The 19180-nt window shown below is 33.1% G+C and overlaps 1 protein-coding gene across 1 annotated transcript; it reads right to left on the bottom strand.

Annotated features, from left to right (window-relative positions):
• Positions 1-1919: 1919 nt before the first annotated feature.
• Positions 1920-16589, bottom strand: LOC123560881 (E-selectin-like). The gene is made up of 6 exons (XM_053516820.1): positions 16565-16589; positions 7529-7705; positions 3700-3864; positions 3048-3212; positions 2310-2491; positions 1920-1991 (listed from the first exon to the last, which is right to left on the bottom strand). The coding sequence occupies exons 1-6, from the start codon at positions 16587-16589 to the stop codon at positions 1920-1922; spliced, it is 786 nt and encodes a 261-aa protein (XP_053372795.1).
• Between the last annotated feature and the right edge of the window lie 2591 nt (positions 16590-19180).

The following is a 19180-nucleotide window of genomic DNA, read 5'->3' on the forward strand; positions in this document are numbered from 1 at the left end:
ATTCATAGTCGTCACTCAAGCTCACACTTGACTCAAACTTGGATAAGTATCACTCAAGTGAACCTGGAGTAGACCTTGCGGGAGTGTGAGTGGAGTTCGATAGTCGTATTCATAAATCCCACTCAATCTTAACTTTCGGAAGGACAGCTCGAGTAATGGTTTCATTGTACACAATTGATTTAGCGGATTATAACGGTTTATATGACAATAGCATCTAAGGTATGCAAAAGTGCTGATCATCATTTTTGTAATCGGAAGTTATCTTATTGCTAGTCTGTATGTTTGTCCGTCTGTCCGTCTGTTTGTTTTACAATACGTCCTTCAGTCCGTTCGCTCGTTCGCAAGTCAGTCAACTCTTCAGCATTAGTAGAATGAAATTTATACTTAAAGATACACGAGTTTAATTTTCGCTGAAATTGAAATTAATTTTAACAACTGAATTTTAATTCTGCCGTTAATTATTGTGTTTCCCGAATGCCAGGCCGTATTTTCTAAATAAATTTGAATTATTAAAAACATATTTTTTATAAAATAAATGTTTCCATTGTCATTTAAACAATGAGATTTAATAATATATGTTTTCTTCATGGCATTAAATCTAAGGGAATGTATGAATTAACCAATATCTAGGCTTGTGAAATTTAAATATTTGTTACAACGATGTGTTTTTCTGAGCCCCGTTAGATTAGGTTTCGTAAATGTTTATTTGATTTTCTCTATCTATTTTAACCGTTTGCATCAATTTACTCTCTTTAATTTGTTGGGTCTTTTTGCGTTTTTGTCGCCCTCAGCAATATGTATTAAAAAAGAACAAAATATATTTTTCCAAAATACCTTGCACAAATATGAACTTTCGGTTTAAATACATACATGACACTGTTATCTTACCTTCTAATTAATTAAATATTGTAAATTTATCATCTTATCTTACATTATGAGACCTTGAGAAACACTCAAGTGTCCCCAGGACCTCCCTCAACATTCACTCACTCTTGGGAGTTAACTCGACTCTCACTCACCTTTATGAATACAAATCGAATCTTTCCTGAGTAAAGACGTGACCGTTAGGCAATTTATTTGAGTGTACTCAGAGAGTGGTGTTGGAGTATTGTCTATGAATAGCTATCTGCGCCGTATGTGTGACTGGGGTATCAAAGGAAAAATACAATCTTATTTGATGAGCTCCTTACAAAACATTCAGGATATCATCAACATCAAAACTATTTCCGTTAGGACTTATTGCATACTGTAAAAGGCAAACGTTTCACAAGGATCTTATACTAGATCACGTTTTATATCATTAAATGAAAAAAAAATAGATTCAATATCTTCTCTTCTTGAAACACATAAGTGGCCTGCTTACTAATAGGCAATGTAAATGCTAATCATAGCATTTAAGACAATCATTATTTCGATGGAACTTCATACGTAAATATATACATTGAACTGACACAACAACCTTATATTGGATGTGTGTATATACTTTTTACATTTACCAGGAAGAATGGAGCACTTAAATGTAATGCTAAAGAGCTGATGTTTGTTGTTATTGTTAGTATTTTTTTTTTTTTTTTTTTTTTTTTTTTTTAAATAAAGATTCACTATTATTGTCTTGAAATATATATTTCCTGCAACGACATTGTAGAGATGTCTTTTCTTGCAAAATGAACCAGATTACGGAACAGAAATAGAACCAACTTTGTCAATGTTTTGACAGTAAATGTCAAGCTAAATGAAATGTGTTTCAGTAAATGTTTATTTAGAATGATAATTTTGGCCACAGTTACATCTTTAGTTGTTTGTAAGTCACAAACCTTTTATTATACAAATAGGGGATGAAACATTCCATGAACTGTTGGCTTGGCAAACAGCGTGTATTGAGCCTTTTAAATCAAATCCGTCATTGCAGCTGAAAGTTACTACAGAGCCATATGTTGTTCCGTTTGTTTTGTCGACTGTACCATTGCCTGGCCTGTTTGGTTTGTGGCAATCTAATAACAGAATACAAATTCTGTTGTTAACTCATAGAAATATCATTTATACTAATAAAATCTTTAAGAAGATCATTTGGAAGCATCGAATGCAACCAAGCAGAATTATAGCAGACTCTGTTTGATCGAGTCTGTTCAAGAGAGGTAATAGAAAGTACAACACCCCTCACGCCACCTATTACACAGGTAAATGGACTCCATGATCCCAATGGACCAGAGAATATTGTAATACTGAATAAACCTCGCAAAAATGTATGGATATGAATAACTGAACTGTCTTATCAATACACTAATGTAAAATTAAAAACTTAGGTATACATTACCATTAATTATGCATTTCACATAATGATCACTCCAGTTTCCATTTTCTGTACATGTGGTACTGTTGTTGCCATATATCGTATAACCGGTGTTACAGCTATACTTTCCAACTGACAAGTATGTTGTGCCATCTGACATATCAGCCTTTCCATTCGACGGATCTGTCAGGTTCCCACAATCTAAAATATTTTTAGAGTAATTAACTGTAACAAGCACAATACAATTACATTGTTCTGATCTTAGATATAGAAATATTAACTCTGAAATTTCACATATCTCAACTTGAATGACGAATGGATTAAATTGCATCTACTGTGACATTTTCCTTGCTATGATAGGTAGAATATTTGATAAAAAAATTCATAAGAAAGATAATTTGTTCTAAAAAACAAGCACTAATTTAGCATTGTGTCTATTTTGCCTGTTTTTAATGTTACACAATGCTAAGCTGATAATTATTTTACATTTTGTAAATAGACAAGCAGTTAAAAAATGTAATTTTTAGCAGCATCATCAACTTTATTTACAAATTTACAGAATATGTAAGGAGAACAATTCTAATATTTTATTCAAATAAGATCAGAAAACAAGTCCCTGTTACATATTGTATTAAGAAATTGAAAAGACAAAATTTGACAAATGTTAACACTAATTAATTTCCCAAAGAAGTAATGAATGAACTTACCTTTATTAATATTCTCTTTTGCACCTTTACGTACCTTTAATTTTGCAAACAGGAATTCCGCTTCCACTTGCCAGAAGCGTTACATCTTGATAATGATTCACCATTCAGTTGGTAACCATTATTACACATAAATGTTGCTGTGGCATTGTATGTAGTTGCATTTCCATTTAAATGCACTTTACCATTTAATGGATCATATATCATCTGCCCACAGTCTAGAACGACAATGGCTGAGTACAATACCGTAATAAAGGTTGTAATGCAAAAGTAGCTGTTATTTTTCACCAAACTGGTGAGAAAATTTAATAGCTATTTGTGAGAAGATATTACTTTGGATATTTTCTTTTCAGAAACCAGAAAAACTTGAAAGCACTCGGAATTATAGAAAGCTATTTGCTGATTTTCTTATATTTTGAGAATCATGATATTTAGAATTCTACTCTTTTAACACTTTACTGACTGTTAAAGATAATTTACGCTTATGATATTGAACATTCTTACCTGTAAGTTAATTATTTTTAAAGTCGTTTTCAGGTCATATAACAATACAATCATTATCGTTGTCGAATACTTTAACTAAAAGCCGACATAAATTCTACAAGATGTAAATAAATTACTCTGTATCACTATTACACACAACTCAATTTTGCTTCGAAACAACCTGTGTTATAATAACTCTTTATTGTAAAACAATGTCCTTACCTTTAATTTTGCATGTCGGAGGTAGACTGTCCCAGCTACCATTAAGATTGCACACCAGTGTATTTGATCCAATTATTTCGAATCCTCTGATACAAGAATATACAGCCACAGATTTCTTACTAGTGTTAACGGACCCGTTTGCTGGAGCTGTTACATTAGGACACACTGTTAATAAAGAGATAAGATGTTATGTTCATGTTTTATCGTGTATTAGGCCTAAAACGATTGTTTGTTTCCAGTAACATGCAAAACAAATTAGGGTAGATAGTTCGGTATTTTTTGGGATTATATTGGACTTTTCAAAAATTATTTAACAAATAATCAAGGCCTTTCAGTGGTTTGTCGTGTAATTTATCACGTTCATCATTCAGATGCGTAGTAATTGAACCACGGGGGCGTTAGTCCGAGTGGTTAAATACCGAAGCATCTGAATGATGAACCGTGGTATATTGGACTATAAATCACAAGAAGGCATTGGTTGTTTTCATTCTGACATGCTCATTGAAATATTTTAATTATTATTCTGGACTTCATTTAATCAAGGAGGAATGAACCGGGCGTCATGCGGAACTTTGACATCATATTTGACGTCATAATGCTTTCTTACCGGTCCGCGCGTCAACCGATGTTTATCGCAGAATATACAGAGCTTGATCTCCTTCTTTGTTTAACTGGAAATCAACTCGAGCGATGTTTGTTTAAAAAGTTGAAAAAAACTTCTCCAAGGCCATAAAACATTTAGGGTCGTGTCAAGAATTTAGGGAAGGTCGAGATACCGGAAACAAACACTTTTTTTGTTAACTTGTGTCTACAGTCACTACTGGATGCACATACCATTAAACATGTTTTAAAACCCTGTAAAATATCCATTAAAATAGGAAAAACCGTTAATTAACCCCATTAATTCTTGCATCACTTTATTTAACAGGTTTCACAATATTAATGGGTTACATGTTAAAATACCATTAAAACACCCATTTTTAACTATGAATCATGCCATTAAAAATTTAGTTTGGTAGCTAAAATAGTTAATGGCTTTGAAAAAATAGTGAAATTCTGTATTTTTTTAATTTAACAGGATTATTCATGGCCATTAAATTTGATTTAATACCCATTGAATGTTCAGGTTGTGTACGATTTCATTTAAGAGTAAACTTAATGGCCCTTAACAGCAATGTAATGCCCATTAAATCCTAAATTCTGTAAAATGTGATTCGTATATATTTTCTTTTTGGTTTTTGGCTTGCTCTCCTATTGAATGCTTATAATTCCAGTCTCATATTGTTCTAAAATGGACTTTAATCACAATAAATACCTACTACGCACACATCGTCTATAATATATCATGATGTTATATTTAGTTGCATTGAAGTTATTTCCCCTTGATTCAGTTACGCCATTGTTTTTCAAATGTTTGGCAAATTGTGTTCCTACAAAAATCGGATTTATTTCAATGAAAGTCGGATGGAAATGTATTAATTTATTTGATAACATCAATCTACAATATTTTGGTAAGGGTAAATACGTATTGATGCATGCCACTTTTTCTGTTCTTTGTTTTTCTTATCCAAATAATAAGCATTTGTATAAGAAAACAGGTGGGGTAAGGAATTTACATTATCAAATGTGTTCAGACTAGTTTAGATTTTCAAATTCTTGAGTAGAAACTAAGGTTTATAGAGAAGTGAACAGTACACATAATTATGAAGATTTACAGTCTGATTTAAATTCATTTGGGGCATGGGCAGATCAATCGCTTCTTTGTTTCAATGAATCAAAGAGTGTGGTACGCTTAATTGGAGATGGGAGAAGCTACTTGTGATGCAATCCCTCAAACATTTGCTCTTAGATGTACAGTGCATGCATGTGAGCACAAAATACTGAAGTAGAGCTAAATTGTGATTACCCATTGTGTGCTGACGTTGTCATCAACAGTTGCTTTTTTAATACACCTGATGCCTAATGTCTGTACCAATGGAAACTTGGTCAAAATGTTTGTCAATATTATAATGTTGAATAGTTAAAACTACCCATATGGTCACTTGATCTATTAAACCGGTACCTGTAATCCCTTCTCAGTACAACTCAATACAATACAATATCCATTTATTTTCTCATTTCATATGAACATATGACAGAATAAGGATACAATATAACAAATGTTTGTACGAGGCTGTTACATGTGTTTACATTACAAAAACGTAAGAGAAAAAAGAAGAAACAAATATTCTTCTAGCATTTGACAAAACAGTACATATGTATAGATACTATTACATGTGTAGTAATACGTAGTTTAAATCAATACGGCAAATATTAAAATGAAGTTGATTATCTTAAGATGTCTAATTCTGAAGGCAAATTCTCATGGCCCTTAATTTGATATACAATTAAAATATTATAAATCCATTTAAAATCGAATCTGACATATTTAATGAGACCATTAATCAATTTTTTAATAATTAACGGCCATTAACAGAGTATTAAAAAAATTAATGGCCCCATTAGTTCTTACTAATTAATGGGGAATTAAGGGGTAAGTTTTTAATGGCACATTAATTTCATGCCAATTAAAAATTTTAATGGAGTTTTAAGGAGCCTGTTAACTTATTTTAATGGTTTATTTTAAGCAGCTTTTCATGGCCATCAAAGTCATTTTTAATGTATGGCATTAAAACTCTGGTCATGAAAATCCCATTAAATAGTAAGAAGTAATGGGTGAATTTTAATGGTGACCTGTTAAAACTCTGTTAAAAACCTTTGAAAAAATTAAGGCCAATTTCATGACCCATTTAATGGCATGTGCATCCAGTAGTGAGTGTTGTGATGAAAAAAGATAAAAGTAAAATAAACTATTTATCAGTTCAAGTATATATTCAACAGGGGTTTTTACAGATGTAAAGTTCACACCTGTGAAATACATTTACGTCTATTGTTGAAACAACAATGCATTGCCGGATACTCATTCACCATATTTGCGGACGGTTTCGTAATATTACGCGGTATTTGTATCCTGAGAATATCTACATAAACTAAAATAACATATGTAGTTAACCAATGGCTCGGAAGCGCAGCGATATATGCTTGTTACCATGTGTTCGAATTCAGGTCAGACCATTTTTTTTCAATCGATGTAATGTAATTGTATCGATATAACTTTTGTTCTTAAAAGATTTTATGAAACGGGATGTAATCATTGCAGATTAGTAACAGTTGATAGATTTAAGGATTCATCTGTATATCAATTTCTATTTAATATCTAGCTTGACTCCAATCATACTAACAAGGTTATGCAAAATTCAAGTGCAAAAGGGGGATTAACTAAAAATATTCAAGTGAGAGTTATACGTCTTGTACACTGCAGTTCCTCTGATCGCCATCTATTAAGATACAATGCTTAATAAAACAATATTTTGAAAATTGAGTTTTAAACGAAGAATATAACTCAGTAATTTAAACGTTTAAGCTTGAGATTAAGTTTCAAGGCCCGCACAGTTGGTCTCATTACCTATCGTCAGTAAATCTAGTTTCTTAAAATTCTATTCAATCGTTGCATAGTTATTGTCTTGAGAAAAAGTGAAATAAGTACACATTTTTTTTAAAAATCAAACATTTGTAAAACAGTCTTTCTACAGCCGGCACACGACACTTATGAACTGTTAAAAATCTAAAGGAGGTCATCCGGAAGCATAGTTGTGTCGGTGCGACGTTAAGCTTACAAACAAACTAACAAACAAAATAAAAAAAAACAAAAAAAAAACAAACATAAGCAATGCAAACATAAAAGTAACACATAGCTAGAAAACTGATTTGTTATTAGTTTCTATCATACCATTCAGAGTGCAGTTGGTACTGAACGCACTCCAGCTGCCATTCGACAAACATTCTTTGATATTATCACCATGTAACGTATACCCTGGACTGCATTTAATACTAGCAAAAGATCCGTATGTTGTACCATTGGTTACATCTATTGTTACATTTGAAAGTTGTTTTGGTTCCCTGCAATCTAAAACAGAACCAGAAAAAAAATCAGATGGAAATGATAAGGAACTAATAATCAAAATATATACGATATGTTTATGTTACTTGGAACAAGAACTATTAATTGCTCCTCTGCTAAGGAAGCTGCTGAATTAGACGAACAACATCTAGCACAAAATATCTCACAACGTAATTATATATGAACTCCAGTAACATAAAATTATCTGACTAAAAGTAGATATTTAACTGACCTCAGACTGAGCTACTGACCTAAATACCAACAGTGACCACTGCTGTCGTTTTGATACCAAGCTTACCTTCATATATCAAACGGATACAATATACTGGACTTTTTCCCTCACATACTTGCACCAAAATCAATAAGGGTTATATAATTTTTGGATAAAATATTCTGATTGAAAATCGGTTCCAGACATTCCCCGAAAATAAGATGCTTATTCAATTAATCGTCTTCACATTTTAATCGGAAACGATAAGCAGTTTAAAGTGTTTGTAATAGCATCCTTTAATCTGATGACCTCTTACCAGCAATCATTTTGTGAAGTGTTACAGACGTCAAATAAATTGCTGGATAAATGTCTGAAGACAATTTCTATCGGTCTTTCCAACGACATTTCTGCATGTATCATTATTTCGTAAATGATGCCAATACATTGTTTGGAATTGACCAAAGTCAATATCACAGAACATTTATGTTTAGAAAACTTTTAAATTACATGTTTATAAATATAGTCCGAGAGCTCACGGACTTTTATTGCAACAATTGAGGCCAAAAGAAGTTTATACTTTTTTGGAAACAATATTTCATATCCTCTATGAAAACCCATTTCTTAAGTGTCAAAGCCGTGCCTATCTATATTTTGTTCACTTATGTTTGTGATAGGGGGGTTAAAACTTGTAAAAATTTAGGGGGTATGGTAGAGTTTACGTCTACCAAAAAATTTAGGGGGTATGGTAGAGTTTACGTCTACCAGCTTTTTTCACTGTTTAATTACAGTAACTATCTGATTGTCAGTAAATGTATTTATGTCAACAAATGTCAGCAAAAAGAAATTCATCAAATAGGAATAAAGGGCAAACTTGATATTTAAGGTCAAAGGTCAAATTTATGTACAAATCACAAAAATTGGCATATTTGAAATTTATTTTTATTCTTTAAAATTAGTTTGTCATCATAAGTTACTCAGCTTTATCTATGTAATGTGTATATATCAGCCAAAGTCAGAAATGCAAATCTTATTGCAAAACGTCAAGGTCAACCCTGGTAATTGAAGGTCAAATTTCATTTTCATGCAAAAGTGTGAAAAATATTACCTTTACTTTTTCTAACCTGTTAAATATGTATTCACATGATTAGTCACTGAAGTTAATTCATTTTAATGTCTGTATGTCAGGCAAAGTCAGCAGTGCAGATGTAACCCCAAAACTGCCAAGGGTAAATCTTATATCAAATGTCAAATGTCAAATTTATGTGAAAAATTGAATGAATAGCTTCCTGTTTGAAATATAACAGCTATTTCTAATCATTATTAGTAATTCCTCGTGATTAATTTTATTGTATATATGTCCTACAATGTCAGTAATAAAGATATCGTCAGAAATCAGACAAGTTCAAATGTGATATTAAGGGTCAAATGTCATATTCAAGTAAAAGAATGAAAAAATAGCTATTTAACTTTTCTTCTTGTATCTTGTCGATATTAGTCAACGATATCAGTTCATTTTAATGTATAAAAATTAGGCGATGTCTGGTATGCAAATATAATTTCAAAACATTCAAGGTCAACCATAATATCAAAGGTCAAAGGTCAAAACGTAAGTAAAATGTTGCAATAATACCACCTGTTTGTAATAATTTTTATTGTTTAAAAGTAATCGTTTTGTCATTTTAGTAACTGATCGTTGTTTATTTTACTGTATATATGTCAGACGATGTCATGGAGGAGAAAATAAGTCAAGGTCAAACCTGGTATTAAAGGTCAGGTGTCATTTTTGTGTAGAAGATCAAAATTTTGTTTAGGGGATGCAGGCTTTGAAATTAGAAAAAAGTGGGTGGGGTATGATAACATTTACCTGCAAAAAAGTACAAAGTTTTGGTACATGAAATGGATACTTTTTCAACTGTTATAAGTACGCAAAGGGTTGCTCACTAAAATAAAAATGAGAAAAACTCAAACAAGAAAGTTATTGTTGAATTATATACGACTTATTGTGTACATTCAAAGTCAACAATTAATATTTTTGTGCGAAAATAATAGTGCTTTACCTTGTCAAAACATTTATCAATATCCTACAGATTCTAATTTAAAGAAAAATAAGTGAAATAAGTTCACTGTCTTTATTTTCATTTTGCATATGTAAGATAAAACACATTATTTAGTTTGTTTACAAAGTAGTGCATATGAAAAGATATGGTGGTCAAGGCATGCCACATTTCAAAACTAAAAGAGTATATTGCCCTTAATACATTAAACATTTATCGTAACAGAAGTCGAGTGGCTTACAATAAGGGCCCAGAAATGGTTTCATTATTAATTTTCAACTTGGTATTCATGAACTACAATGCACTTAAATATCAAAACACATTCAACAAACTTTTGAAAATGTATTGTCTAAAAAATCCCTAAAATAAGGTATGTAATTTGTTTGAGAGGTCCAATCAATGTGTATATGTGCAAAAGTAACATTCTAACCTTGTTCACAAAACTTACTAATACACAGCAGGAATGTCAAAGATCAAAACTGGACGAATATACAGTTATCCTCACTTTAATGTCATTTATAATTTGTCCTTGAATTTTCCACCATACTTTTCATAACTTTGTTTGCACGAGTTGCACGAGACTGTTGTTATTCACGTAAAAACGGGATCAGACAAGTTGTAAATGCAATATCATCTAAACGTAATTAATTGATTATGCAGTTCATGAAAAACTTTATCTCATAACGTAATAAACAAGTATTATGTTGTAACAACAACTACACTTGCACTGATCTAAGTATTAATAAGCTTTGATAATGTGGCAGTTGAGTCCAATAAGTCCAGGGGTGTTCAGAGATAATCCGTCATAGATCCATTGTAAAGCAAATATTGGATTTACCTGTATTGGAAAATAAACAGTGTCGATTGTATTGAGGTCAACTGCCACATTAACAAAGTTTATTAGTAGCAGTCGGTTTATAAGCGACTTTATTGATTCATTTTGTGTTTTGTTATTGTTTTCAAAAAGTATAACGGAAGTGACTCACAACTGAAGCGGAAACGAGTTAAAGAAGTCCACTGTAAGTAATATTTTTTGATAAATGTCCATAGAAACTAATAATTTTCTGATATTAAAGACGAATATCTGAATAGGATTCGTTATTTGATAAAAAATTATAATCATTGACATGTTTTTTGAAAAATCATACACGTGCTGACACCTAAGTTGTCTCCCGTTGTTTATCAGAGTTACCGTTCGTCCGGCGCAGTAATACTTTTTGCAATGAATCGCCGAAAAGTCGTGGGAAAATTAAAAACCATGTAAATAAACTAAAATTAACCACCTTTCACAATTTCAAGTGATCGACGTTATGCATTTAACCCACCAGACCTGTGTAACATCTTAGATATCTGTTCTAAGGTATTAATTGTGTAGAATGTCATGTTATGCCCTTGCATTGCTAACCCAACTCTGATTTTTTTGGTTACATTTTTTACCAATGAGAAAAATGGCGTCGATCCAGAGTTGAAATGACGTGGCGTTAAATTTTTACATGTTTAAGCAAACCTGGTGCGTTAGAAAGAAAATCTCATCCCTTCAGCATTATTTGTAACACTGGTATTGTAAAAAACCTGTTCTTTTTCCTTTTACAAAAGCTTAATATTTTGTGTTGAATGTACTTTAACAAAGACCTACGTTTTCCTATTATATTCATAGTACCACATCCTTATCCACAAAGTACTGAATATTACAGGTGTCAATCAGTATTATTTCAGTTTAGGAACATATTTTTTGTCTTCCCTGCATTATTTTTAACCAGGTTTTCAACGAAAACCTGAGTTATTAGATTGGGGTAGATGTCGGTCGGGCGGGCGGGTGGCGGCGGTGGCGGCGTCAAACTGGTGTTTCCGGTCAATAACTTTTGTTTCGGTAAAGATATTTGAATAAAACTTGGTATGTATGTAGCTTATATCAAGACAAAGGCTGGGATTGATTTTGGGGTTTCTGGGGTTGAGGTCAAGGTCACTGTTACTTAAAATAGAAAAAGGGTTTCCGGTCAATAACTTTTGTTTCGGTAAAGATATTTGAATAAAACTTGGTTTGTATATAGCTTATATCAAGACAAAGGCTGGGATTGATTTTGGGGTTTCTGGGGTCAAGGTCAAGGTCACTGTTACTTAAATTAGAAAAAGGGTTTCCGGTCAATAACTTAACTTAGGAATGAGCTATCATGATGAAACTTGGTGTATAAAAAACTTATATAAAGTTGTAGCTTGTGATTGATTTTGGGGTTTTTGGGATCAAGGTCAAGGTCATTGTTACTAAAAATAGGGTTAGGGTTAGGGTTAGCATATCTTCTACATGCATGGAGGGATTTTGATGAAAGTTGGCACAATTGTTCACCATCATGAGACGGAGTGTCATGCACAAGAACCAGGTCCCTAGGTCTAAGGTCAAGGTCACACTTAGAGGTCAAAGGATACAAGAATGAAAACTTTGTCCGGAGCATATCTTCTTCATGCATAGAGGGATTTTGATGTAACTTGGCACAATTATACACCATCATGAGACGAAGTGTCTTGCGCAGTTCCCTTCTTTAGAATTACTTCCCTTTGTTGTTACTATAAATAGCTTATATTGTAACTTTTTCATTACTAGACGTAGGAAAAAATCGAGACCACTTTTCTGTAGTACAACATGCATGTTACATCCAATTTTGAGGTGTATTTTGACCAATCTCTACCTGGTAAGGATTTCTGTGTGGACTTACAATTTTTTTTTTGTATTTTTTTTTTTTTTTTTTTTTTTTTTTTTTTTTTTTTTTTAAGATTAACTTCCCTTAGTTGTTACTATAAATAACTTATATTGTAACTTTTTTATAACTGACCGTAGGGAAAAACCAAGACCACTTTTCTGTGGTACAACATAGTTGTTACTTTCTAATTTTAGGTGTATTTTAAGGTATCTCTACCTGGTAAGGAGTTTTTTTGTGGACTTAGAAAAACAAAAGAATTACAATTATTACTAAACAACCACAAAATTAAAATTACATCTGCAAATACAGGTGCTAGAGTAAAGAAATTTGCTGTGACGGGCGTATATTGTGACATTCTGGCACTCTTGTTTATTCTTATGAAAAGTGTTGAAAACCTGGTTTCGTGGCATTGCCGCGTTTCTTGTCTTGAATATGCACCCCTTCCTCATTTCTGTATGAAATGTGAATGTAGCAATATGCGTCCCCTTAACAGCGTAAAAAGTACAATATTTGTGAAGATAGGAAACTTCAAATCAGGTACTCGTCTGAATATCACCAGGGTGCAGACAGACAGTATTAATCCAGTGATATTGTGTTAAAAATTAAATAAAAAAATATTTGGGGTTCAGCAAAATAGTACTAGCGATTTATTGATTCTTACAAATCTCACAAAATTAATTATTAAGAATACTTTTGTTTGCGTAAGTCTTCCGACATGCTTTGCATACTCCAATACTAATGTCCAGAGTTTGGGATGATGGTTTTCCCAGCTTATTTTATTGGCGATGGTAGAACCTATTATGAACAGCAGGCAGCATGTCCAGTAACAGAGAGATAGCGATATCATGCACATGCGCATACAAAATGTGAATTAGATTTTTACAAGTATACGTAATATTCAGCGTATGCCAAAGACTTTCAGATAATCTTTACCTGATCAGAACTTACACGCTTACAAATGACTTATATGTGAATAATTTTACTTGTCTGATTTTTGTCGCTTGAGATGTTCTTTGAACCTACACGTATGCGTATCCGCCAAAGTGCAACATCGCGACCTCTCCATTACAAAGTATACAGCCAGACCTGTGTTAAGCAACCCACAAAAGAATGAACCCATGAAGTTACCAAAGGCAGGTGGGTGGCTGTCTAGTTCTTGATGCAAGGGCCAACTTAAGATCGGTTACGATCAAGGTAGAACATACAGATATTTTATGAGGTTCGCTATATCTATGTCGTTTTACGACGTCAGTAATAATTTTCTTAATTATTCTTATTAGCATTCAAAAACAACAAACACACAGATAGATGGGAAATGGCCGCGACTTTATTTCATTGATATTATGGTACATAGCATGTTTAAATTTTAAGAAATGAACATGAACACAAGAAAAATCACTAGCTAAATGGCATAGCAACTAACAGGCAACGCAAAGAGGCAGAAGCCCGTTTTATAGACTGACAATGAAGAAACTGGCAAATTGCAGAGATTTCTTCATTCACAGCCGATGAGAATGTGAAGCGAATTGCTCATTGTGAACTTCAGTTCATAAATTGCTATATGCCATACCGAAATGCACATACGATGACATGTGTATTGAGGGCCACTAAATATTTTATGAAATAAAATTCGTCCAATCAATACACATAATGCTGTTTTTCCCCCAAGTTTTCATTGTCAAAATCATATGTTAATTACATTACCCTAAGAGTATATGAAAGGAATAACTTACCTTCACTAATTCAAGACGTAAACAAGATACTTTTACCATTTATAATGAAGTTCAATCTATATTCTGTTTTACCATAACAGTCACCTTTATATTTGTAGCTGAAACTAGACGTCATGTTTTCTTGTACTGATGTGTGTGTGTGTATTCGGGTTTAACGTCTTTTTCAACAATTTTTCAGTCATATAAACGACGGTGTCTACTTGTAGCAGTGAGCACAATGCCCAACTTTATAGTGCTGCCTCACTGGAATATCACGCCGTAGACACGTGGCATGATACCCCACCCAGTCACATTATACTGACCCCGGGCTCACCAGTCCTAGCACTATCCCCTTAATGCTGAGCGCCAAGCGAAGAAGCTTCTAGTACCATTTTTTACGTCTTTGGTATGACACGGTCGGGGATCGAACCCACGACCTCCCGCACTCGAAGCGGACGCTCTACCACTAGGCTACCGAGGCGGTATCCCCCTAATGTTGGAGCATCGCTAGCAAAGTGAAATACTTAATGATTACAATATATTAAGACGAATTAGTAATATGGAGCATTTTCATAATTATTCACATCAGTAATCGCCATCATCATCATCATCATCATCATCATCATCATCGCCATTGTTACCATATCATCATCAGAATATAATCATCATTGTCATCTTTACCATCATCGACGTCACCGTCGTTCATAATGTACCATAATGTACCAACATGATATCATATCATTATCATTCTGTAATACCACATTCATTATTGTCATCATCAGCATGCCATCACCATCATCATAACTGATTCATTATACCATATAACCATCGTAATCAAAACATATTATCGTGTAATATCATATCATGATATTCTCAAAACGTACCATCATGGTAATCATTATCATCTCGACATTGTTGTATCATCATATCATCATCATGTTATATCATTACCATCATCATCAATTATAGTCATTATCATATTAATGATCGTAATTAAATCGTACTATCAACGCCATATTGTCATCAAATCATCATCATACCATCATCATCATCTCATTATGATCGTATAAACACAAACTGTATATCACCATATTATCGTAATAGCCTAAACATCATCATCATCATCAACAAATTTTTTGTCATATCGTCGTAATATCACAATCATCATCATACCACCATCATCATCATCGCCATTATAATAACATTATCGTACTGTATACATATCAGTGCATATCGCCATTATCATCCTCAAAATGTGTCACCACTTTAAATCATGCTAACAAACCTGAACATTTTGATACCGATATTTTAATCATCGTTATCATCATTGTCAGTACTTTTGATTATCTAAAATTACAGTAAATTAAGCTTTTGTTACATGATAATTGACCAACTATAAAAAACATACATGTGCGCAGAGCTGGAGATTTTGAATGACTGTTTATGATAAGCTGAATACTGTTCTAAAACAAGCTTTGTTATGCACGAAAAACAACAACATTAAGGTTCAAGTAAAGTCTTTTGAAACAACCCCTCGGGTGAATTTTTGTTTTAGTTTTTTTATGCCACATAGGCCTTGGTCTATCATAAAGAATACACCAAAATGTTCATAATAAGTAGAACACAGGTTATTCCATTTTGAACAACACATTTTGTCTTATATCACATGTGCTTTGACTGTTCATGTTCTATTTTGTAGAAGATATCGAGCTTCTTTTTCAAAAGTATTTTGTCATTATTTTTATAATCATTGTGTGTCTAAAATATTTGTCCAGGTACTCCGGGAGTTGAAAGTGTTACAAACTATGTACATTTCAAAAAAATGCAAAAATTGCAAAATGAAAGTGAAAGTAGAGCTGTAAAATTGACCAAAAACTGCAGTATTTCAACAAATATAAAAGAAACTATTTTTCATTTCCCGGAGTACCTAGATAAGTATGTAAGACACACAACAAAAAACAAACATAGAGAAAAAATATGTTTGAAAAAGAAGTTTGATATTTTGTACAAAATAGAATGTGGACAGCTGAAATACATGTTTTGTAAGACAAAATACATATTACCAAACAAGGTGACCTCTTTAGAAAGTAGTTTCTACTTCTTCTGAACAAGTCCGTATATGTATGTTATGAATATTATGAGTCTGTCCGGTATAATTTCCAAAATGAAAATTTACCTTAAATAAAACTTACCTTCCTTTCGTGTCCCAGCAACCATTCTTTCTCCAGAGTTCCATCCAACCAACGTAACAGCTTGAATTCAAACTACGAGGTAACTATTATACAGCATTTTTTTCTATCGATGTTGTTCGGACGATTTCAGCTAGTAAACTGGTTCAAGGGCGTTGCAAATACATGCACGGACTTCTCGTATTTTTGCCGCCAAGCGTGTAGATTATAAATTAACGAAACAAACCGTATAACGGAATGCAACTAATGATGAAAAATAGCCGACAAGTAATCTCTTTCAACATGACAATAAGTGCACATGTATCACCAAAAAATAACACCATTTATTTCTACAAGAGAACATAAATGCATTTAATTTTGTAAAAGTCAAATATCTTCCAAAATCTGGGTGATCATAGATGACCTCGAGTTCTCTCGAGACATTTTCAACAAACATGTTGGAGGCCATTTCTTGTAGAAAAGTAGTTTCCCTTGGCATAATTGCCCCAAAGAACCGTAAATACCAGAAATAAAGAGGCCATAAACAACTAAATTATCCGTTTAGGGTGCCAAGTATTAAATTGGTCAGGGAAAAGTGAAGTCGGCGATCGCAGTCATAAATGCCACGCCGACGATTATCCGAAAGTCGCCGATTGTCGGCCCATCAATAATACACAATCACTTAATAGATACTTTTATACTTTTGCACATGTATTTCTACTCACTACGGCCGGTCTTATGTTGTCGCTGGCCACTTAACGAAAAGGATGCATTTACATAATTAAAACGTTTGGGATTAAGACCTGGAATTTGATAAAATGAAGTCGCTTAATACAGGTCGTCACATGTATGACGCAGACTGTATGTAAGCTACCGGATTCAGCAAGATATAAGTGACCGTTTTCAAGCTCAGGTTCTATCCTCAAATATTTGTCTGTTTCATTTTATTTCTGAACACATATTATGTTCATAATTCAATACAGTTATCATTTTATAATATCAAGATACTGAAAATAGACAAAACAAAATAAGCTAAATGCAAATTTTAAGTTTTAAGGGAGATGGGTGTCTAGATGGATAGTATGTGATACCAATTATGCAACATTTTAACACGACCAGCAAATAACCTACATGTAGAACATACCTATCATGTGTCGGTGCGACGTTAAATCCAACAAAAACAAAAAAAAAACAAAAATACATGTAGAACAAAATCTAGCTCGAGTTATCCTGCAATAAACCACTAGCGTGCAATGACAATAACCATAAATCGAGATTCCACAAAGTTTGTCTAAAGTTCAAAGGTGCTGAGACTGACAACACAAAATATAATTCCATGCGCAATTCAAATAGTTCGACACGTTTATCAGTTTTGCCATAGAGTTGTATAAAGATTGTTAAACTTACCTGTTTCAATAAATCTATTTGCTTTAATATGTTATAATAATGTTTTATTTTTCTAACGGTAAGTACTTGAAAAATAAAATTAGAAAATATTACATAATGATGGTAAATTAATTCGCCCCTATGAATGAAATATCTGTATGAATCGAACTTTTTCGTAACTCAACACTGTTGACCGTTTCGTTATAGATTATGACCCCGGTCTGTAAATAGCTAATTAAACAAACGCTGGTTCCGAGAAACAATTTTCGATATGAGTTATACTGCGCATTTTTCGACGACCTGACATAACATGGAAAATAAGAAATATGAAATAAATTGCCACGGTAACCAGAGAGGAAACAAATGACCAATTTACGAGTTGTATACCTAAAGAGCGTACATGCTATATGGCTATTTCTATACTAAATTCATTTTAGAAACATTCTGGCGAATGCTGAAAGATATATTGTAAAATGTGCTGTGTCACCATTTTGTTTAAACACACGTTTTCAACTGCATTTCAGGTTATATTAAAATAGTGGACCCGTAACGGTAATGTTTAACAAATGCATTAATTGATACAGTCCTGAAGTTAACAGTGTTTCGCACTGTGTTGCATCTTTAAAACGACTTTAACCATGTCTTTGTGGTTTGATTGTTTTTTTAATTTTTTATTTACTAATCTTGTACAAATCATGTTTTTTTTTTCGTCCAGCTGAAACAGAGACAAATTTCAAAGTGATAGCCATTGCGCAAAACGATCGTAGAAGAGTCATTTTACGTCATATTTTACTAAATGAAACCTCAAAGTATTGCGTAATAATAGTAAAACACAAAATAAAATTGTCGATAACAATTTTTCTTGGGAGCCTCGAGTAAGAGAATTTATTTCTTTTCTTTTTGTTTTGGATTTAACGTCGCACCGACACATGATAGGTCATATGGCGACTTTCCAGCTTTAATGGTGGAGGAAGACCCCAGGTGCCCCTCCGTGCATTATTTCATCACGAGCGGGCACCTGGGTAGATCCACCGACCTTCCGTAAGCCAGCTGGATAGCTTCCTCACATGAAGAATTCAACGCCCCGAGTGAGGCTCGAACCCACATCGATGAGGGGCAAGTGATTTGAAGTCAGCGACCTTAACTACTCGGCCACGGAGAGAATTTAATCGGACAGAAACTAAGCGCCAACTCTTAAGAATTATAGCCTTTCTCTCTGTATTCAAAAAGAAAAGAACCATAGAGTAGAAGTAA

Source organism: Mercenaria mercenaria, chromosome 10 (genome assembly GCF_021730395.1).
Source record: "Mercenaria mercenaria strain notata chromosome 10, MADL_Memer_1, whole genome shotgun sequence".
NCBI classification, from domain to species: Eukaryota; Metazoa; Mollusca; class Bivalvia; order Venerida; family Veneridae; genus Mercenaria; species Mercenaria mercenaria.

What these genes read in the sequence shown, in the direction of transcription:
- LOC123560881 (XM_053516820.1), bottom strand. Translation starts at nt 16,589, where the DNA reads ATGGTTGCTGGGACACGAAAGGAAG. An exon ending in TCCGACATGCAAAATTAAAG is followed by an intron (nt 3,213 to 3,699) that starts GTAAGGACATTG and finishes TTGTCGTTCTAG; the next exon opens with ACTGTGGGCAGATGATATAT. An exon ending in AATGCATAATTAATGGTAAT is followed by an intron (nt 1,992 to 2,309) that starts GTATACCTAAGT and finishes TTCTGTTATTAG; the next exon opens with ATTGCCACAAACCAAACAGG.